Here is a 23,437-nt window from a genome sequence, read left to right on the forward strand (position 1 = left end):
ACTGGTTTCTCACTGTAACTGAGGACAGACAGTGCTGTTTGCGCCCTTTGATGTGCTGCCCAATGGTTCGTAGCGTTCGTTCCCATTTGGCAAGCTTTTCTGGTCAACACTGGGCACCCCCTCCTCCTCATGAACTGAGGATCCAACAGAACAAGGATTCTCCGTTTTCTCACGAAGGCCACTGTGTGTGCACAGCGCCCTGCTGTCCGCGAGTGTCACGCATGAGGCGGGCAAGGGCGCCCGTCACCCAGACAGACGTTCTGCCACAGCCCCAGACAGCCCCAGACGGAAGTGTCCTCTGCCTGTTGGAAATGAAGCCAGGCTTTCTCCTCTCAGGAGCCAGGAGGCCTGTGGCCCTCCTCTTTACCATTCTCTTCTTTATGAGCCAAGCTCTACCAGGTAAGGAAAGACACTTTGCTGAAGCCTTGCTAAGAGGCCAGTGCCTGAGGCCATACAGGCTGCCAGTATTAGGAGCAAAGTCGCCGCTACCTGGGGCCGGAGCAGGGGCCTCGGAGGAAATCTGGAGGCCCCGGGGGCTGCCACCCACAGCTAACTGGCTCACGGTCCCCCCCACCAGCAGCTCTTGGTTAGATGAAGCAAAGCCAGGGGTGTTTCAAGTGCTCAAAACCCTCTTTGCTCCACCCCTGACGGTGGATTTAATTAGGCAATTTCCCTGCAGTTTCTAGATCTAGATAACCAAAAAAAAAAAAAAAAAGGAGGGGGGCATTCTTCTAGTAAATCTTAGTTTCCAAAGTCCTCCACTTACTCGCAGCAAAAGTTAGTAACCCTAAGAGCCACGCCAAAGCCGTGGGGGCCCCCGGCAGAGGGACGGGCAAGGGCATCTCCTTGAAAGGCTTTCTCCAGTCTAAGACATAGCCAACCCTTTACTCCTTTGTACTGTTGGTCTCCTGCACTTGACTCTGTCCCTCGAGACTCCATCCCAATGCCCTGGTTTTTCTTCCTCCTTTTCAACGTCTAGTCTTCTACAGTAGAACTTAAACACAGGCATTAGAAATGACACGGCACTGGATGTGTCCTCCTTCATTCAGCCTGCAAACATGGGTCAGACGGGTGTAAGGTGGCCGGCACAGACATGTAACTTGGGGGGGGCACTCCTCACTTTCACCCAAGGAAGGGACAACACACCCAGGGTCATTCAATTTCCTAGAACTCGACACATGTAGATCCAAGGAGGAAGAAGCAACCTCCTGCTCCACATCAAGGGGAATGTCGTCTTCTCTCTGTTCCTGAGAATTCAGGACCTCACGGATGAGGAAGGGACAGGAAAACAGGCATAGCTGTGTGGAGGGGGGACCGTCCTCTTATAGTTGAAGGAACTGTTGATGGCTATGCTTTATGTTGTTTGCAAAAGGATGCTCCCCACAATTTCCACCAGAAAATATAATGGGAGACGTGCCTATTCTTGGTGAATCCCAACTTTTCTAGCTGGGTCTTAAAGGATTGCTTACTGCTAATCGGGTAGGTCATCCTTCAGGTTTGAGGTGCAGAGGGTGCAGCTTATGAGGTGGTTGCAACTTGGTTTCAGGGGAGCTAATCTGGAGGAAGTGGGGTGGGGGGAGAGTTTCTGGTGTGGAGAGTCTGGGGGTGAGAAACCAGTTTGGGTGCTCAGATATTTGTTAGGCACCCACAGTAGCGGATGCCCCTTCTAGGAGGCAGGCATACAAAGGAAGCTCTGATGGCCCCGGACTCCCAAGAAGTTTGGTTGCTGTATTGCCCAGGGGAGGGTCACCAAGTCCCGGAAGACAGCCCTGGCACAGATGAAGGAGAGATTTCCTAAATGAGGAATAGCCATGACCAAAAGAAAGACAAAAGCCCAAAGGAACACAAGGTTTGAAGCTTCAGGACCTAAGACTTGGAAGGTCTGACCCGAGGAGCTTTGGAAGGAAAATCCTGGAAGCAGTTCAGTACTGAGAGTGTTTGAGGCTGTCTGTCCAAGGCTTTCATCTGAATCTTTCCTTTAGGAATACTGTGTGTGTGTGCATGTGTGGGAAGTATATCCACTAACCCACACGCCCAAGAGTTTTGGGGTGAACAACAGTCTGGAACTATGCCCCCGGGGCTGGGGCTAAGCTACCCCATCCCTCTGTGAAGAGCTAAATACGTAAGAGCCTCACGGAGCACATTGTGAATTAACTTGAAAATGCTTTCTCTTGTTTAAAGGGAAGCATAAGTATTTTTTAAACAAACGCGAAAGTATTTTTTTTTAAGCAAAACAAAAGAAGAGTTATCCGTGTTACAATGAGCACCAAAGCTGTGATAGGTACAGATAGTATAAAATCATTCACCGTCGTTGATAAGATTCAAAAAGGTCTTGATGGTCTAGTCTATTTCTCATGTTTTAGAGAGGAAAAATCAAGGCCCTGAAAAGTGAGTCCTTCCCCCCACACTGAAGGAATGAGCTCCCTGTCCCTCAGGGGTCCATCGTGCTGCTTCCTTTCTCTGACTCTAGAGAGGGTGAAAGGTGATGCCACATCCAGTGACATTAACTCGGGAGCACACAAAGCTGGTGACTTCCGCTTAAAAGGTAAGTGTCCACGTGGCTTTGCTAAAGACCGTCTGATAAGTAGACACTAAGCGGTCACCCTCACTAACCGTATGGGGTGGATGGAAGAAAGTCCCTATCTCTAGGAAATGAATGCTTTTCACCAAGTCTTAAAAAGCTTTTAAACAAGTCTTCCAAACGTTGAAAACACATTCATTTTTGTTTTGTTTTGTTTCCACTGTCACTGAACCCAAATAAGGGAAAGTAGCGTGATGATGAGAAAAGCTGAGGCAAAAACATTTCTGATACACGTGCTGGGATGAGGAACTTCAGGACACATCTGCGTAGGGGCTGGGTTACAGGATGGGCAGTAGCTCTGATTAATGACTTCCCAGTCCCTTACTCAATACCTGTTATATGCCAAGCCTTCAGCCAGGTTCTGGTATGGATGGGGCGGGGGGGTGGAATAGGCTGTGATTCCTGTGCCCAAAGAATGCCTCCTCAAAAAGTGAGGTCAAACAGGAAACCACACCATCAGAGAACGGAAGAAGTCCAGAATGACGGGGTGTTCCAGACTGATTAGTCAGACTGCAGCTCGTTTCTACATAGTGCTCAGCCTTAGTATGATCATCGATTTAAAACAGAAAACTGGGTGCCTGGCCTGGGTGGCTGAGTCGGTTAAGCGTCTGACTCTTGATTTCAGCTCGGGTCATGATCTCAGGGTCATGGGATCAAGCCCCATGTTGGGTTCCGGGCTCAGCACAGAGTCTGCTAGAGATTTTCTCTCTCCTTCTACCCCTGCCCCTCCCACCACTCACGTGCACACTCACGCATGATCCCTAAATAAATAAATAAATAAAATCTTTAAAAACCCCCAGGAAAAAAAAGTACCCTTAAAATTATTTCCCAGTTCACATTTTCCGTAAAAATCTGAGGTTGATCTTCACATCCATTAACTAACTGCCTTGTGAATATTGAAGAGTTAAATTCGACTGAATGCATTTGAACTTCAGTTCGATTCATTTGATAGGCATTTACTGAATGTATATAAAGGCCCTTTACCGATCTGAAGCTTTCCAAGGATTGGCCTTTGTGTTTCAGAAGACAAACACCTAGAAGTGCCCGCGTGGGTCCCTCTCTTAATATCAGCAAAGAGCTTAAGAAGTTGTCATGGGAAAGGTGCACTTTGTTACATATGGAGATGACTCAAAAGTGCCCCCCCCTTTTGAACCTGAGCACCTCATCGTGTGTGGCTCGCCCCACAACAGTAAGAGAACACAGGTCAAACACTACTCAATGTTTGTGACAACTGTATCTGTTCAGCCCTTGCGAAGAAGCATTAATGCAGTGCTCTCCAGAGCAGGCTTGCAACCGCCAAGGCCGGTTTCAGACAGACAAGAGCTGACGGGACAGGGACTCTATCTACGTACGAGATATGTGGGGATGTTGTTCCCTTCCCCAGGGAAAATGCCCTCACTAACAATCTCCCTGAAGTGTCTGCTCTTTTTTGATCTCTCTTGTAGTCGCACTTTTGAAAGACACACACCAACACAGAGATTTCTCTAACAAGTTTCTTCTGCTTTAGGAAAATCAGCAGCACAAGATACTACATAAGCTGATCCCTGCCATCAGCGATAGGAGATAAGGAGGAGGGAAACTGGCCTCAGCAGACACCCCATAGGCCTTCCGCAGAGGCAGGGTCATCCAGGTCTAGGCTTTCGCTGCTCAGACGCACCCGATATTGCCTGACTTCCAAGAATGCCCAAGATCCAAACTTTGAGTGAAAGCAGATTTTTTAAGCACTGGTATAAGAAATTAAATAGCAACAACAACAACAATTCGCCCAAGGTTGTTTCCAAACACTCCTCGTACCAAGTAATCCAATAAAAATTCAGGGAGACATAAACAGTTACAAACACCCTCTTTTCTATGCAGCCAGGGGCAGATTCAAGGAGGTCTGTGAGCGTCCAAACGGTGACTGCCAGGAATTTTGCCTTGAATCAGAACGCCAGGCTGGGATATGTTTAAATGGTCAACGCTGCTGCCTGCCCATGGGGAATGAGCCCGTCATCGAGCCTACTACACCCAAGGAATGATGAAGTCTTTTTGAAGCTTTGTGTTTCTGTGGATGTTTTATTCTCTATTTTGTGCGCTCTCGCTGGGTCTCTTTTTCTGTCTTCTCACAGGGATTCTTATTGGGTCCTGAATAAATAATAAAGCAAGACTAGCAAACACAAGACCTGTTTGGTTCCCATCTTTCTATCGGGTCGGGATGAGCTTCCCCAACGCTTCATCTGAGGATGCTGCTCCCCCTTCCTCTGGGAAAATGTGCTACCTCATACCATGCAGACTCGTGGGGTCTCCCTCCCTGACAAAGGGGCAATGTACAGGAAACTTGCACAATCAGATTTACCCACATCAGTCAGACTTCACCAGAAACCCGAATCAGGGACAGAGCAACACCCACCCAGATACAAGACAATCCTTCTGCATTCTTTCCCAAGGTAGCACTCCGGCGTATTCTTGTATTCCTGGCTGAGATCCATGGAATTTCTCAAATTCCCACCTTTCACTGGGCACGGTCATTCGGCTTCTCTTTCCATCCTGTAAAGAACTGCATTGCTTCCTAGGCCTGCCCTACCAAATTACCACAGATTTAGTGGCTTACAATTCATTATCTGACAAGTCTGTAGGTCAGAATTTAACCAAAGGGCCAATGACATGGATCTCAATGGCTTAAAACCAAGGTGTCCGCAGGGCTGAATTCCCTTCTGGAAGCTCTATGGTTCCCTCTCCCCGTGGCTAGGATGGCAGTGGCGGGCAGCGCCTGGGCAGCTTGGGTAACCGTGCTTCGCCCATCTGTAAAGCCAGCAACAGGCTTGGTCGTTCTCACATCCTAACACTCAAAACCTACCTTCTGCCTCCCTTTTCCATTTTTTTTTAGGAGACTTGTCATTACATTGGGCCCAGCTGGATAATTTAAGATTCTGTCCCTATTTTAAGATCAGCTGATTAGCATCCTCAACTTCGCCTTCCACCTCAATCTGCTTTGCCGTGTGAGGTGACATATTCACAGGTTCCAGGGATGGATGGATGAAGAAAATGTGATATATGTACACACACACACACACACACACACACACACGAATATCAGTCACAAAAGGGAATTCTGCCATTTATGACAACATGGATGGATCTTGATGGCATTACACTAAATGAAATAAGTCAGAAAGAACAAGACAAATACCATCTGATTTCACTGATATATGAAACCCAAAGAAAAAAAGAAAAAAGAAAAAAAAAAAAAAACACCACCTGAACTCATTGATACAGAGAAAGATCGGCAGCTGCCAGAGGCAGGGGTGGGGGACGCATGGTGAAACGGGTGAAGGGGGTCAAAAGGTACAAACTTCAGTTACGAAATAAATAAGCCCTCAGGATGTAACGTACAGCACCATGACTATAGTTAATGATACTGTATATTTGAGTAAATCTTAAAAGTTCTCATCACAAGGAAACAAAATTTGTAACCGTGTGTGGTGATGGATGTTACTGAGACTTACGGAGGCTATCGCTTCACAATATATACATATATTGAATCATTATGTTGTACACCTGAAACTAATATAATGTTATGTGTCAATTACATCTCAATAAAAATTTTTTTTCAGTTATCAGTAACACAAGAGGACACTCAGCATATAAAAGATCTGAATAATATTACAACCAACTTAATCTAATTAATATTATTTAAAAACTTCACACAACTACAGCAGAAAAAAACATTCTTTTTAAGTGTGTACTTACCAATATAAACCACAAAACAAGGCTTGATAAACAAAATTATCCAAATCATACAGGGTATGTCCTTTGACCCTAATAGAAGTAAAGTAGAAACTAATATTCAGTATTTGGAAAATTCTCATATATTTGGATATTAAACAATACACTCTGAGTAAAAGTGAGTAAGCATTTTGAATTGATTAAAAAAGAGAGGGACGCCTGGGTGGCTCAGTCATTAAGCATCTGCCTTCGGCTCAGGTCATGGTCCCAGGGTCCTGCTCGGCGGGAAGCCTGCTTCTCCCTCTCCAACTCCCCCTGCTTGTGTTCCTTCTCTCTGTGTGTCTCTCTCTGTCAAATAAATAAATAAAATCTCAAAAAAAGAGAGAGAGAACACATCATATCAGAAAGTGTGGAATAAAGCCAAATTAGCATTCTGTAATAAATTTATAGTATCTATATGCTAATATTGTCAAAGAAGAACAAATTCAATCTAAAACAAGAGAGGCAGGAGATTGGGGCGCCGGGGGCTCAGTCGGTTAAGCCTTTGCCTTCGGCTCGGGTCATGATCCCAGGGTCCTGGGATCGAGCCTCACATCAGGCTCCCTGCTCAGTGCGGAGCCTGCTTCTCCCTCTCTCTCTAACCCCCACTTGTGTTCTCTCATACTCTCTCTCTCATGCTCTATCTCAAATAAATAAAATCTTAAAAAAAGAAAGGCAGAAGATTAATAAAGATAATAGAAATTAATTAAACAGAAAATCAATAGGGGGGAAAGATGAAATCAAAAGTTGGTTCTTAGGGAACATGAATAAAATGCACAAACCCCTTACAGGTTGATTTGAGAGAGAGAGAGAGGAAGGAAGGAAGGAAGGAAGGAAGGAAGGAAGGAAGAATTGTACACTAAATTTTAATAAAATTTCACTGTAAGGTATATCTCAATAATTCTGACTTAAAACAAATGTTATCTCTGTTCCTGTCTTAGGGTTTTGCTGCTCCCTTTATCTTTTTTTTTTTTTAAAGATTTTATTTGTTTATTTGACAGAGAGAGACACAGCGAGAGAGGGAACACAAGCAGGGAGAGTGGGAGAGGGAGAAGCAGGCTTCCCGCCGAGCAGGGAGCCCGATGCAGGGCTCGATCCCAGGACCCCGGGGTCATGACCTGAGCCGAAGGCAGACGCTTAACGACTGAGCCACCCAGGCGCCCCACTGCTCCCTTTATCTAACTTCTAATAACTGTGTCTCCTTTTTATTAAGGAGGAGTGACATGATGGAATTCATTTATAAGAATCTGCTGTATTTCTCCACCAGAACATGGCCTTCCTGAGTAACCACAGCCTCTGCCCCCATAACTTCCCTGTACCTTTGAGGCCTGGCACAATGACAGGGGCAGATAAAAACCTGGAGGAGGTCCGGTCATGCAGAAAACCTACCTCATCCTCTCTCACAGTCACTGTGAGAAAGCACTGTGTACTCATCCTGGGCAGCAGAAACAGAATCCTGTCTGGCCCTGCTCCGGATACATTCATAGAATCTTAATTTCTTCCTGGGTTCATTCAAAGTCAGCAGCAACCTCATAATCCTAGAGTCAAACCTAAGCCCTAAGAATTGGTCCAAATAGCCAGAGAAAAAACAAACCTTGCGTGAGCATTTAGATGTCACAAACCAGAGTTGTTTTTTGTTTAAGATTTTATTTATTTATTTGAGTGAGAGAGAGCAGGAGAGCAGGAGGAGGGGCAGAGGAAGAAGCAGGCTCCCCGCGGAGCAGGGAGCCCGACACGGGGCTCCATCTCAGGACCCCCGGGATCATGACCTGAGCGGAAGGCAGATGCTTAACCGACTGAGCCACCCAGGCGCCCCCATAAACCAGAGTTCTAAACGGGAGAAGGTTTTGCCCCTGGCACATACCTGGCAATGTCTTTAGTTCTGACCACTCGAAAGGTGCTACTCCCATCTAATAGCTAGGGCCAGGGATGATACTAAACACCCTACAGTGGACAGGAATGACCTTGAAGACAGAGAATTATCTGTCGCCAAATGTCCACAGTGCTGTGGTTAAAAAACTGCTCTAGGCTTTGACACAGTAGGAACCAGAAGAACCAGAAGTGGATAAATATCCTCCCTCAGGAGGATATTTGCGGCCTCCCTAGCAGAGCCCAGATCACCCGTGAACAGGTATGAGGCACCCCCCCCACTCCCACACCTATTCTCCTCAATGTTGTGTCTTCAATTCACGGACATGCAACGCATGAAAGTAAGTTTTGGACACTCGGCATAATTATTAACATTTTTTATTCTTACATACTGTTTCTCTCTTGTTTTTGCCTCTCCGTCTTTTCCTATGCCTGACAAATTCCTGGCCCAGTTAGAATCAGGTCTGATTCTCCAAACGAATCTGATGAATTCATTCCCAGTTCCATACTTAGCCTTTGTATATTGCCATGGAACTTTGTTTCCCTAAAAGTCTTAAATCTGTCAAAGAAATTATAAACGGATTTACAGCAATCGCATAAAGCATCTGCATGTCACGGACAATTACGACTTTTCGCAATGTAGACCGTTGCGGCCACGGTGGCACCCCTGTTCCCCACTGCCACTCTGTTCCTGCGTCTCTCTTCTGCGGGCGACGCTGCGTGGGACGGGGACTGGGCAAACTACACTTCCCAGACTCCTTCGCTGACCTGCTTCCAGTTAGGTCACAACAAACCTTAGGGGCTGGAATTTGGAGTTTGCAGAAGAGGGGAAGCGGCTTCCTTCCTCACTTTTGCTCCTGTCACCACTGCCACAGCGAGCCGCGGCGTCCCCCTTCCTAGGGCACCGCTAGAACCAATGTCCTCATGCCCTCATAGAGACACCGGCGACTAGTTCCTGCCTCTCTTGCTTGGATCTGAGGATTGACACAGGAAAAAAAATCTCTCCTCAGAGCTCCAGGGGTGCCAACACCAATCAGAGGCTGAGAACCAGGGGACCCCCTCTGTAGGCTCCTGGTCTCTTCCATTTCAATGTCCCCCTGCGGGGTGGCACCTGCTGCCTGCAATTATCTCTGGGTAACCTCAGCACTCCCTTGAGCCCTTCGTTATCTGTGTAACAAAACGGGTTTTAAATTTGTTCAAACTACTAGTACATCCTGGTCAACTGAGTCCTGGCTGATTTAACCCCTACCGTCATGGCTGCTACTCGATAATCCTACAAATCTGGAAGCCAGGCAGGTCTAGTTACCTAACAGAGAAAGCGACAAAGCCTAATGAAGACTATACTTCATCCCTCACAGCTGATAGATCAAGTAGGTGAAAGATACATTAAGACTATAGAGGATCTAAAACAATAATTTGTAAAGTAAAATCTAGAAGACATATGTTCAACTCGAAGCATTATAAATGGGAGATATGATTCAATTTCTCTTTTCTACAGAACATAAAGAAGAACTGACTCAAGGTCCTCAATCATTCTAAGTGCAAACAACAACGACAGGTAAATTTGCTGATCACGCAATGCAACTGGAATTTAATAGCAAAATGAAAACTAAAGTAAGAAAGCATAAAATAATTCAAAAATGTTAATAACCAGAAAGGAAACGATAATGAAGATCCTCCTTATACTGGTTTACCTAGCAGATAAGCTAACATTCCTACATAGTATATAGGATTATTATGAGAAATATGTAAAATACAAAATTTTATTCAACTAAATGGAATAAATCTGACAATGACTGTGTTCCCTAGTGTGTCCCCAGAAACATAATTTTCATGTTTCCCACTCCTCCGCTAACAAAAGATCATCACTAAAATCCACTTAGATATCTATTTAAATACCCACCAAGGATTTTAGTATAATATCAATCACTTAAAATGTCAATTTCCTCATTACTTAACATAACACACTGGTAGGTCCATATATATATATAACAGTACACAACAAAATCTTACAGGAATTATGTTTCCTTCTACACTGCAATCCATATGTTTTTTGGGGTATAAATAAAGAATAAAATAGTAAAGTAAAGGTACAGAATGAATGAAAATAACATTTAGCAAAATAAAAAAAGCAAGACAATATTTTTAAATAGGCAGTGGTATGGTTGATTGAGTGAGGTTTGGTGGCGGGAGGAGGGGACGAGACAGTGATCATCGTTGGGTTGGGGCAGTGGGAGTTGAGTGAAAGTGAAATGGCCATTTTAGGAGTGAATCAGAAAATGCGTGAGATTCACCTCGGCTCAAATGCAAAGATATGGAGGACAGCCTTTTCTTTCTGGCACTCATAGCTCAGAATCAGATGGCCGTAAACTCTGATCTCTCTAAAGTTCTGGTTGAAGCAAAGAGAGGAAACAAAGCAAAAGCTCTAGGTGGATATTTGTTTGCTTTCTTTCACTGTGATTCTAATAGCTCCTGATGATGTGGGATGGAATTTGGAACTGAACATTGTAATTGTTTGTGCTCACTTCCTCATTATGGTTTTTACCAATAGCGATGATTTTTTTTTTTTCCAACAGGATCTACAATGTATCTCACAGCTTTATCAGGGAGTATTCACTGTTCTTCTTTCAACAATGAACATAAAGTTGAAAAAGAAATATCAAGTGTTTGTTTATCACAGGGAATACTCTTGAACCAATGATTTTTTCATGATATTTCGTTATTCTTTCTCTCTCTCTCTCTCTCTCCCATCTCTCTCTCTTTCTCACACACACATACAAACTCAGACGCATAATTGTATGCAGGGGATATAGGGTCATTTGTATGGTGATTCTACACCTCTTTAGTACATGGCTGGAAAAGAACCGAAACACAACTGTGACACCTGTGGCGTCCTCACATCTGAACTCATGTCCTAGGGAAACAGTTTAGCTAGAGGACAGATGTGTCCTTTTATTATTAGCTATCTATTGTTGCATTACATATTACCCCAAACTTAGCAACCTAAAATAATAAGCATTTACTATCTGGGGCACCTGGGTGGCTCAGTTGGTTAAGCATCTGCCTTCAGCTCAGGTCATGATCCCAGGGTCCTGGGATCAAGCCCCACATCGGGCTCCCTGCTCAGCGGGGAGCCTGCTTCTCCCTCTCCCACTCCCCCTGCTTGTGACCTCTCTCTTTTTTTCTCTCTCACTCAAACAAATAATCCTTAAAAAAAAAAATAAGCATTTACTACCTAAACAATTTGTGTGGTGAAGCTCGGGTGAGTGCCTCTGGCTGGAGGGCTCTGATGACGTTGCTGTCCAGCTTTTGGCCTGGATTAGAGGTTCATCTGAAGGCTGGACTGTGGGTGGAGGGGAGGAATCTGCATCTGAGCTCACCCATGTCATTGTTGATAGGCCTCAGGTCTTCATTAGCTAATTGCTAGTCATCAGTCCCTTTCCATAAGGCAGCTCAGAACACGGCAGCTGGCTTTACTCAGAGTAACTGAATAAGCCAGTGAAAGGGTTAGAGAGAGTGCCCAAGATGGAAAAAATGGTCTTTTTATAACCCAATCTAGGAAGTAATATCCCATCCACCTGCCGTAGCCTATTCACAAGTCCAGCCTCCTCTAAGGAAAGGAGTTGCATGCAGGCACGAACACAAGGAATCAGGGATCACTGCGGACCATCACAGAAGCTGATAATCATCTGGGGACCATCACAGAAGCTGATATCATATCCAACAGAGGAGATTTTCATGCAGAGAGTGCGATTTAGGTTAAAACAAATCATAATGATTATTCTGCCAAGATAGCAAAGGACGTCTATACTGGGGAAAATTACCCAAAGTCTTTAGCTATGACTGGGTTTCAGTAGTGGGATTCCAAGCAATTTAATTTTTTCATACTTTTCGGTGTTTTCTAGATTGTCTATAGTGCCAGGTTTTAATTATAAACCTTTAAAGAAATAATAAAAATCTATTTAAAAGGCCACAAAATCTAAAAATAAAAGGTTGAAATATGCTTTCAACATAACAATGTTGCTATAAAGATAAAATACCAAACTCTTCTGAAGCATGCTCTATATCATCTTTGTTATGAAGTCTTTCCTGACATTCTCATTATTCCTCCCCACTCCCACCCTTTGGTAGAAATAACCAGGAAAATAACCACTATCTCTTCTGGGTTGTGTCCTTTCCATAGCCTATTGCCTGCACCCACTTAACTTTCCATCTCCCACTATCGGATTGCAATCAATCTGGGGTAGCCCTGGTTTTTGCTGCGCTGCCTGACGCACAATAGATACATAACTTATGAGCAATGATTGTACACGCGTGTGCACATGGAAAATAGTAGAGAACACAGCTGACAACAAGGATGTCTTGAGTCTGTGGGAAATGGACAGCATTACCATCCATGCTTTCTCATCCATGAGGTACCACCACCTTTGTGTACTTTGGCCCTGGAGATTTCCTGTGGGAGACTGAGTTATTCCTTTTTTGTTAGGCTCTACTAACCAAGAACAAACCACAGGCTCAGGGAGCATTATAAATAGCCATGGACCTGCCATGCTCAGAAACCCCAGGCTCCAAACATGTCGATGCCTCTTTTCTTCATTGGCCATTCAGCCATGAGACTCCATGTGCTTCTCTTCATGCTCCTCTTTTGGACCCTCTTATCTCCAGGTAAGGTGCTGGCTGACTGCCAGGGTCTGCCATCTGGAAGTCTCTCTGGCAGATCAGACAAGACCCTGGATTTATAAGACCTGGTATCAACAGCTTCACTAGGATTATAATGGGGTAAAATAGGAAACAGGCCATTCCTTTGCCATTATACCCACTGCCTGATGTGGTCTCATTCTGCTTTATCCTTACTTTGTGCCTTGGGATGCCCTGGGAAGGCATGACAATTGGCTTGTAGACAGGCATATCTAAAAGGATTGGATTGAAGTGGCATCTACAATTGTATCTACTCACCAGGGCAGAGGAAGAGATGGATGGAACCTCATCAACAGTAGCTAATGCTAAAGGCATGTCTTGGGGGAATCTGTCATAGAAATGTTTGGCTCCTGAAGGAATTTAGAGATCAGTATTGAGTAATGATACACAGCTCTCATTATGGGAGAGGTATGTCCACAGTTGTAAAAGTAGGTTGATCATATGCCTTTTTTTTTTTTTTTTTTTTTGTCCCAAATAGACACTTTGGGAAAGTAAGTAAATGGAGCGCTATTATAACCGTATCATGACAGCAGGCATAAGTTAGAACTGGTCCAGCCAAACTGGCCACAGGGTCACTCTGTATAAATGGCATAGACATGGAATAGGGTTTCAGAGAGAGGGTTACAGTCCCCAGGGAAAGGTTACTGAGAAGACCAAGTGCTGCTCCGTGTTCTAGGAAGAGATTCTTATGACAAATAACAATCACACAGAATAGGTACCAAAGCATAAATATAGTCTTGAATAATGGAGCAAGTAGGAGGAACACGTGCTTTGGAATACTCATGTGTGTGCTACGTAGGAAGAAAATGGCTGAGCTGGGAAATGGAGACAATAACACAAAAGGTGATGCTCTTCAATCATAAATCCTTAGTGCTAAGATGGTCATTTTTTGCTTCATTTGACAGTGGAACACCTCAAAATAATCATCCATATTTTTCACCTCTGGTTCTTCTCCTTGAATCCTTGATTTATGCTATCAAAGCCCACATTCAGACCTTAAAAATTTGTCTGAAGTGTTTCCCTCTTGTGTTTCCCTCTTGGCTCCAGCAGTAGCTGATTCCTGCTGCTATTCAGCCACACATACAAGTACCTGTGGGTCCCCTGCCTTTTATTTATTTATTTTTTTTCCACATTTATTGAGATGTCACTGACATATAACATTGCATAAGCTTAAGGTGAACAATGTGATGATTTGATATATTATGAAACATTTGCCACACACCATCAGAAAAGTTAACACGTCCTTTACCTCACCTAATTACCATTTTGTTGTTGTTATGGTGAGAACTTTACGCCTCTGCTCTCCTAACAACTTTCAAGGACACAAGACAGAATTGCTAACTAGAGCCACCATGTTGTACATCACCTCTGCAGAACTTACTCATCTTGTAATTTAAAGTTTGTACACTTTGACCAACATTTCCCCACCCCTCAGCCCCTGGCAGCCACCATTCCATTTTCTGTTTTTATGAGTTTGATATTAGTAGACTCTACAGATAAGTGAGATTGTACAATGTTTGTCCTTCTCTAACTAATTTCACACAGCATAATGCCATCAAAGTCCATCCCTGTGGTCACGAACGGCAGGATTTCTTTTTCGTATGGCTGAATTCTATCCCATTGTTATGTACATCACAGTTTCCTCATCCATCATCTGTTGGTGGACTCAGATTGTTTCCATGTCTTGGCTATTGTAACTAAAGCTGCAGTGCACATGAGAGTGCAGATATCTCTTCGAGAGAGTGAGTTCACCTCCTTCAGATACATACTCAAAAGTGGGATTGCTGGATCAGATGGTAGTTCCATTTTTAATTATTTGAGGGATCTCCATATTGTTTTCCACAGTGGCTGCACCAATTTACATTCCCACCAACAGCGCGCCAGAGTTCCCCTTTCTCCGCATCCTTGCAGGACTTACTATCTCTTGTCTTTGTGATGATAGCCATTCTAACGGGTGTGAGGCGCTGTCTCACTGTGATTTTGATTTGCATGTCTCTGATGATGAGTGATGCTGAGCATGTTTTCATGTACTTGCTGGCTATTTGGTAGTCTACTCTGGGAAGATGCCTAGTCAAGTCCTCTGTCCGTATTTTAATTGGATTTTTTGAGGCTTTCTTGCTTTTGAGTTGTATGGCTTCCTTATATATTTTGGAAATTAACCCCTTATCAAATATATTTTCTCACATTCCGTAGGCTGCCTTTGCATCTTGTGGATTACTTCTTTAGCTGTGCAGGAGCTTTTCGGTTTGTTAAAGTCCCACTCATTTTTGCTTTTGTGGCTTGTGCTTTTGGTGTCATTCAAATAATCACTGCCAAGACCAATGTCAAGGCAATTTTTTCTTATTCTAGGACTTTTGTAGCTTTAGGTCTTACACTGAGGTCTTTAATCCATTTTGAGTTAATTATATATCATATATATATATATGTTATCATGTCATCTGCAAACATAGACAATTTTATTTCTTCATTTCCAATTTGGACACCTTTCATTTTTTTTTTTCTTGCCTGATTGCTCTAGCTAGGACTTCCAGTACTATGTTGAATAGGAGTAGTGACAGTGGAAACACTTGCTTTTTTTCTGATCTAGAGGGAAAGCCTTCAAACTCCTCCACTGAGAATGATGTTAGCTGTGGGTCTGTCATATTTGGCCTTTATTACGTTCAGGTATGTTCCTTTTACACCCACTTTATTGAGTGTTTTACAGGAAAGGATATTGAATTTTGTCAAATGTTTTTGCTTCACTTATTGAGATAATCAGATGATTTTTATCTTTCATTCTATTAATGAGGTGTATCACATTTATTGATTTGCATATGTCGAACCATCCTTGCATCCCAGGGAAAAGCCATCCTTGATCATGGTATATGATCCTATTAACATACTATTGAATTCAGTTTGCAAGTATTTGGTTAAGAATTTTTGTATCTGTCTTCATCCAGAATATCAGGCTGTAGTTTTATTTTTCTTGTATTGTCCTCACCGGGCTTTGTTATCAGGACAATGCTGACCTTTTTCAAATGAGTTTGGGAGTGTTCCTTCTTCTTCGATAGTTCAAATGCAGGTCCATAAGCAGCTGTGGGGGTCTTGGCTGTTGGTGTGCACTTCCATGGCTGGAGGAATTCACCATCAGCAATGGAAGCCAAACACAGGCATCAGACCAGAGGTGTGCAAGTGCATAGCCCCAAAGTGCATGCATGGCATGGGAGTCAGTTGTGGGGGTCTCCACTGATGTCTTGCAATCAAGAAGCTGCAGAGGCCTAGGCTGGATGCTGGTGTAGGTCCCCAGCTCTGGCAGGGGGCAGGGCAGGGGAAGGAGTAGGAAGGGACTCAGGTGGCTGGCATCAGTGAAGGAGAACCCCTGTGGGGTGAAAACTGGGGGAAATCTGCAGGGTTGATGGGCGGCTGGGCTGGCCATGGGTTTCTTCTACAGCAAAAGTTGCTGGGGTCCTGGCAGGGCAGGTCACTGGGGACAGCAGTCACCAGCTGCCTATGGCTGTTACAGTAGCCCCTGCTTTTCTCCTCCGTCCCTAGCCACCTCCACACATTGCTGCTTTGCCGGTCTGGAGAGGGGTGGGCACGAAATTGAAATGGGTCCTTCAGGTGGTGCCCCAAAGGCTGGGGAGGCTGGTTGCTCACCCCCCTCCCCTTCCCTGGTAGGGGTCTCTTTCTAGATGGGGGCTTCCCTGTTGGCGCTGAGCAGTGCTGACCTGGAGGATGGGGTGGCACGGGCAAGCTGAAGCTGTTCTATCCCTTTCTGTGCAGTTATTCTCAGGCTTTTTGTCTCAGTGTGTTCTGATGTTTCTGAAGAGGACAGCAGCGCTCTTCCAGGGTGGTTTTTGCTCATGGATAGCTGTCCAATTGCTGATCTTCGTCGGGGGAAGGAGGCTGAGGTCTCCCACACCACCAACCCGGTGATGTCAGCCCCTCCCTTTCAGTAGGGCCCCATCACTTTGGATTTTAGTTAATTCAATTTCTTTGAGAAAGCAGCTCTGTGCTGGGCTTTTAAGTGAATTATCCAGCTTGCTCTCTTTGTCAGAAAAAGAACAATTTCTTTTGTAACTTTTACATCCTAAACAGAAGTTCACTTCTATTCTTTTTCAAACCTCATCTGTTGGAGAGCATTATTATTACTATCATCAATTTACTGGTATTTACTAGAATTCCACTTTGACTCTGAGGCCACCTTCTTTCTGCGTTAAATTCTTTCTTCATGGTGTATGTCCTCTAGGATTTCCTTGGCTATAGAATTCTTGGTGGTAAATCATTTCAGTCCTTCTCTCTCAATTTGTAAATGTTATCCTTATTCTGGAAAGAAAGCATTACTGAGTGTCCAATTCTACACCAGCGGTAATTTTCTCTCACAGGCCTTTTTTTTTTTGGCTTTCACTTTGCTGCCATAGCTTAATATTTCTTGTTTTATTATTTTTATTTTTAAAGTTATTATTATTTTTAAGTTAGCATTTCAAGTTTTTGTCCTTTTTTTCCCCAATGTTTTTATGATCTAGCATTTGTTTTGTTCTATAACTTAATGTGAATTTCTTTTATATTGTCTGTTAGGAATGCTTTTTTATCTTGATTCTGTGGATTTGTATTTTTCCATCGTTTCAGGAGAATCTCTTTAAGTACTGCCTCCTCCTGTTCCTCTCTTGTCCCAGAATAAATGTGAGACCTTGTGTCTTAGTGCTACATTCTGGGTAAATAATTTAGATTGTATCACTTCATTCACTAATTTTGTCTAATGATTGGTCATTAATATCTTAGTTATTTTTTTCAAAAAATTTTTTCATGTCTTGAAGTCTCTATTTTTCAAACCTGCCCACTTATTCTATCATCTATATTCTTTCCTTCTTGTTTGTACAGCTACGTGATAATAGGTTTAATTTCTTTAAATAATTTGATACATAGATGTTTAATTATTTGTCACATTGGCAATGCCAATACCTTTAGTCCTCGAGGGTCCAAATATGTTGTTTATTTCATTAACTTTTGCTTATGGTGCCTTATCTTCCTGATGATTTGTCACAGTGAAGTCATGGCTTATCCTTAGTCCACCAGTTTCTTATGGGTCTAAACTGGGAATGTGTCTCTGTGACCATCCAAAGCTACCACTGTGAAACCTCCTCCATGTTTATTTCAGTCCCCTACCCCAGCCAGCCAACCAATCCAGAGGGCCCGCTGCTTAATCTTCAGTTCACAGACTTGTCCTTGAAGAGTGAGTATTCTAGAGAACTGCCCTACTACCTTCAAGAACAGCAATATTTCAGAGATATTCTCTATGATCCATTTACTCTACAAAGGCAGTCACTTGAGAGTATCTAACTTGCAACTGTGGCCAAAAGCCTAAATCTTTCTTTCAATCTGATCATATTTGTTTTGTATCTTCCAGGAATTTCTGTTTCTGATGTACTGATGGGACCCTGTGGTTTGGGGCACTCCTACAGACTCTTTCAAAATGCTACCTACATAATTCAAATGGCATTTGAGGAGGAATAGAAGAGGAAAAGCAGTAGGCTCAAGTCATCACTGCCATTTCTTCTTATGGCTCGTAGCATTGTCCAAAAATGTCAGGACTATATTAATGTAGCGTCAACAATGGACATTCTTCTTTCCCTTCTCATTTTGATGGGATTAAGGCTAGTATTTCACTATGAAATGCTATATGGATTTTTGTGTTCAGATGAGTTTTAACTTGGTTAAGGTAATATTCTTCTCTTCCTATTTTTAAAACAACATTTATCAGAAATCATTGATCACATTGATTTTCTTTTCAATTCTCTCCTTCTGAATACATATTTAACCTCCTTGATCAACTGGATATATTGCATATGTCATTCTCCTAACAGCAAAGAGGAACATTGTCACCAAATTTTAATCTAAAAATATTGTCTTACCATTCTTAGCTAGGAATGGCTTCAGAGGCAAGTATAAATAAAAGTAACATGATGACTGAAAAATTCTTATTTGATAGGATCTGTCCATTACTGAGTGGACCATCAGTTACGTCAGGGGTGGGAAATCCTTCACACTACGCCAACTCTCGATACAGAGGTGAGACCGATTAAAGCTTAACTGTCCTCCTTCCACCCCTTTCTCAGGTGGCTTATCTCCTGGGCAGTCATTATTTTAAGGACTGCAGTGCCACGTCATCAGCTCTGCCTTTAGAGAGTTTTCTATTAAATTAACTTGGCTATAGTGTAAGTCACCTAGAGGAAATAATGGTCTGGATATGATAACAAATTTTCAGTTTTTTAGATACAATCGAAAGGATTGTTCAGAACGTCCACAAATTTATTTTTTTCTTCTGATACACCCAGTGACTAAGGTACATTGAGTTAGGTAAACCCTACCTAGATTCAGAGAGAAAAAAAAAAAAACAAAAACGTCTGCTTGTTTCTGAGCTGGCTGAAACGTGACGCAATGGATTTCTGTGTCTGTAGAATAGACTAGTATCCACACGATCTGTCTTCCTGAAACTTCACACAACCCCTCAGCCACACGGACAGGAGGGCAAAAGGAGGTGGGAAAGGTAAAAACATGAACATTTTATTTTATTTATCTGAGGGAGAGAGTGAGCCAGAACGAGTGGGGAGCATGGCAGAGGGAGAGGGAGAAGCGGACTCCCCCCGCTGAGCGGGGAGCCCGATGCGGGACTCGATCCCGGGACCCCAGGATCACGACCTGAGCCGAAGGCAGTCGCTTAACCAACTGAGCCACGCAGGTGCCACAAAACTGAACGCTGTGAAAGAAGAATGAGCTTGTGGATTGTTAAGGGAGCTGAAGTGAGAGGACTGCAGCAGCATTACGGATACCTGCAAGCTCGCTGTAGCCTGCGAGTAGCGCGGGATCTCCATGCTGTCTTACCTCGTGCCGTGTCTCATCAAACATTTTTTTCCGTAATGCTCAGCCTCCACAGGTCTTTCTGTTCTTCCAATAAACTAAGCAAGGGACTGTGTTCTTGCTATTCCCCATGCCTAGGGGACCCTCACAGGAATATTTGCTTGTCTTTTTCATGCCCATCGTTCAGACCTCAGTTCAAATGCTCCATCCTCAGAAGGCCTCTCTCTGCCCCTTCTATTAACTGCATCCTCCAGACTATATCTGGTCGATGACTTATTATTTTGTTCTAAACACCACTTCCTGAAATTATCTTAGCCACCTATTTTTGTATGGTCGGATTTGATTCCCTGAAGATACATCCTGTGAGAATAAAAATCATGTCTTCCATTTTCACTGTTCTATTGTCAGTGCAAAGAAAAATGTCTGCCGAATAGAAGACACTCTGCAAATATTTGCTGAAGATCCACATAAAGGAGTAAAACAATGAAGAAATTGGTATATTTAGAACAAGATGTGAAAGGAAAATGAAATGGGGTCAATTATGAGGTTTTAAAATGGAGCTGGGAGGCCATTTAGGAGGTGGGCCTTATGCACGTCCTCACTCGTGGAACCGTGAACTTTTGAACCGGGCCAAACTGCAACTATTCCAAGGACTCAGCTCAAACACCTGCAACTTGCTACAGTAAGAGATTTTGCTTAGTGAGATCCTTAGCAACCAACTAGATTCAGCCAAAATTAGCTTCCTGCCGCCAACAACAATCAAAAATTCTTTGTGAACAATGTATACAATGCATTCCCTTTTCGCTTTAAAAACCTCTGACTTTTGCTCCCTAGTGGGACACTATCTGGGCTGTTACCCAAATCCCTATACCCCGGATTGTGATTCTTTGATCCCACATAAGCACTCTTGCTTAATGATGGCCTCCTCACAATTTTATGTGGACACGTATATTGTTCATCCCCTTCTTGTTCCCCTGTGACATTTACCAAAGTTCTTTTCGGAGCATAAATTGGTAATGTCAGGAACTTACAAGAAAAGGAGGGATGGGCTTGTTAACACATGGGCTGTTGGGTAAAAAAAGGACAGTGAACGTGATGGAACAATTGAATAGATCTTTTGTCCAGCTTCTTTTCTCCACACAGAAATGCTCATACCAGAACCCTTCTATTCTCACACTTAACAGTGTTTCAGGTCTTCCGTTCCACTCATGAACTAATTATTTCACTGCCTCTCTTCTTCTGCAGTAAGAAGTGGTTTGGCTTCTGGTGAAAACCATTGTTTAAATCTGTCTGGCGTTTGCAGAAGAGACATCTGTAAATTAACAGAGGACCAGATTGGTGCCTGCAAAAGAAGATGGAGATGCTGTAGACCGTGGTGGATTCTTATACCAGTTCCAACACCACTCATCTATTCAGATTATCAAGCACCCCTTAAGCATAAATTAAAATGAAACTAGGAAAAGCACCAAAAGGAAAGTTCTTTGCATCTGAAATCACTGGAATATACATATTGAACGCTTCCAGCTTTATTACCAATTCCTATTACCCCTTGTCAATAAAAATAAATAAATATGGATTTCAAATCTCCAGATACTACTTCTTTGTGACTCATCTTTAGATTCAATCAATCTCTTTAAAAGTGAAAAAACCCATTCATGTAACAAAAATATTTTCTGAATTTGTCAGAAAAAGACCAAAAGAATAACAAAAATTTTGCAAATGAAGGTACAGTTATACAAAACATAGCTAAATAGACACATGGTACAAAGGAAATGCAAAATAGAGGGGAGACATAGAAAACCTCAGGGGTGGGAAGAGCTGTAGGTTGGGAAAAGGGAGAAAATGGGAATAGGGCAGGAGGAAATCATTTGGGATAATACATAATGAATTTCACTGTATGGCAGATAACTGGAAGGAGATGAAAACAAGAAAGGACAGAGAATGAGAGCTTGCAGGTCAACAGCAATGTATATTACATAATCTAAAAGGTAAAACCTCAACCAACAGAGAGATTTTTACATTTCCCTCCTACAAAGAAACACTGGGATCATTTGGAGAGTCTTAGTCTTTTATTCCGCAAGACAAATAACTCCCCTTCATAGGACCTAAACATTTTACTGTGAAAATACAGTGGCGTCTTTCAAGAGCAAGCCATCAATATCCCTCTCTAAATAGACGTTCTGCTGCTATATAACTCCTGACTGTAAGTCCCTCCTCTCTCCAGGGTCATGAGGTCTCAGTTTCCTGTCCCGACTGTTGGGGACACGTCGACTCAACAACATACCTCCAAGGAGACTCTCAGAAAGAGTCTTAGTGTTCACTCACGTAGAGAATTTTGATGATTAAAGAGATGTGGTTTGGTAGTGAGAACTCCTTTCTTCTATAATTCAGTATTTATGAAGTCTTTTTGGCTTTGTTTTTAATTCTCAGAGTGTGGACGTTGTCCACAATAATTTGGTAGAGTCGTAACTCACTTTGGGGCAAAACTGAGCTTAAAACATTGGAGATGTACTGCAGGTCATGAACTGAGTGCGCTAACAGTGAACGATCGTGAGGGTTTGCTTGCCTCCTTTCCTCCTCTCTCCACTATCCGGGGATAAACTGGGTAAGTACCACACCTGAGTTGCATGTGTTTTACAAAGACTGTGCCTTTTTGGGGTTGATACGATAAACTGAGCCTTTCAGCCAATCAGTGTAGCCCTGTATTACTTATCCATACGCTGACTTCACAAAATTGGGGGCCCAATATTTGTTCCTCCACTAGACTAACTTCCTGTGAGTGTTCCTGAGCCTAAGAGTTCAGAAGAGACCTTTAATCTGGCTCAGTTCATTTAAAACAGCATGGCATCCATTATCTATAACTTGGAATTGGGGTGCCAAAGATGACCCAAACAGCTTGCTTTCCTGACTTATCCTAGAACCATTACGTCTCATATAACTCGGGAAAAAACCTGAGAGACTATATCCTAATGAGCTGGAATCATAGGAGGACTACAGGAGAAAGACAGAACCCTTACAGATATGCGGGGAAGATTTCACAACCTTGAAAGAACAAAAGGCTTTGGCCGCATCACAACTGCCATCAAAGAGAGATGAGCAGAACCTATGTGGTCCCCGAGGGAGAGGAACTGGTGGCAGGTTCCAGAAAGGTGCTCTGCCTACTTTTTTATCTTGTTCTCTGACTACAGAATAATCTCCTTACTCATGAGTATCTCCGTACAAATATCTTTTCATCAGTTGTGTACAGCAATAACATCTGTCTCTTGGCATGTTTTAAGCCATTTTAATCAAAGCATTCTTCTCACATTTAACTGACACCAGATCTTAACATCCTGTCTAAATCTTTCTGATTGTTGGACATGCCACACACTTCGTTTAGTAAGCCAATATGTTGACTAAGTTCCATGAGACTGTGTGTGTGTGTGTGTGTGTGTGTGTGTGTGTTGCATGTTTCCACCGATGTTCAGGCTCTAAATACTGGAGTAGGGACACCTGAACTGCAGGGGATCATTGTAAATGACAGCAGAATAGGAGGTCCCAGATCTTGTCTTCCCACAGAAACACTGATTGAACCACCAGCCATGGATGGAAAGACCTTTCTGAGAGCTCTGGAGTCCCATGGAGAGATGGCAGCATGCTACTGTTGTACAAAATCTGACAAAAGCCATATGGAAAAGGGTAGGAAGACTTCCACTTTACCTGTCACTT

The 23,437-nt window shown here is 43.1% G+C and overlaps 2 protein-coding genes across 2 annotated transcripts; both read left to right on the forward strand.

The window, feature by feature from the left end:
- The first annotated feature begins 311 nt into the window (after nt 1–311).
- DEFB108B (defensin beta 108B) lies at nt 312–4,599 on the forward strand. Its single transcript, XM_028099706.2, has 2 exons — nt 312–399; nt 4,439–4,599. The coding sequence occupies exons 1-2, from the start codon at nt 312–314 to the stop codon at nt 4,597–4,599; spliced, it is 249 nt and encodes an 82-aa protein (XP_027955507.2).
- Nucleotides 4,600–12,670: 8,071 nt separating this feature from the next.
- On the forward strand, nt 12,671–21,180 carry LOC114206083 (beta-defensin 109-like). The gene is made up of 2 exons (XM_028099703.2): nt 12,671–12,859; nt 20,975–21,180. The coding sequence occupies exons 1-2, from the start codon at nt 12,769–12,771 to the stop codon at nt 21,178–21,180; spliced, it is 297 nt and encodes a 98-aa protein (XP_027955504.2). The 5' UTR covers nt 12,671–12,768.
- Nucleotides 21,181–23,437: the final 2,257 nt, after the last annotated feature.

This window comes from Eumetopias jubatus, unplaced genomic scaffold (assembly GCF_037043125.1).
Source record: "Eumetopias jubatus isolate StellerSeaLion01/CBP00866 unplaced genomic scaffold, mEumJub1_p1.0 scaffold_2, whole genome shotgun sequence".
Classification (NCBI taxonomy): domain Eukaryota; kingdom Metazoa; phylum Chordata; class Mammalia; order Carnivora; family Otariidae; genus Eumetopias; species Eumetopias jubatus.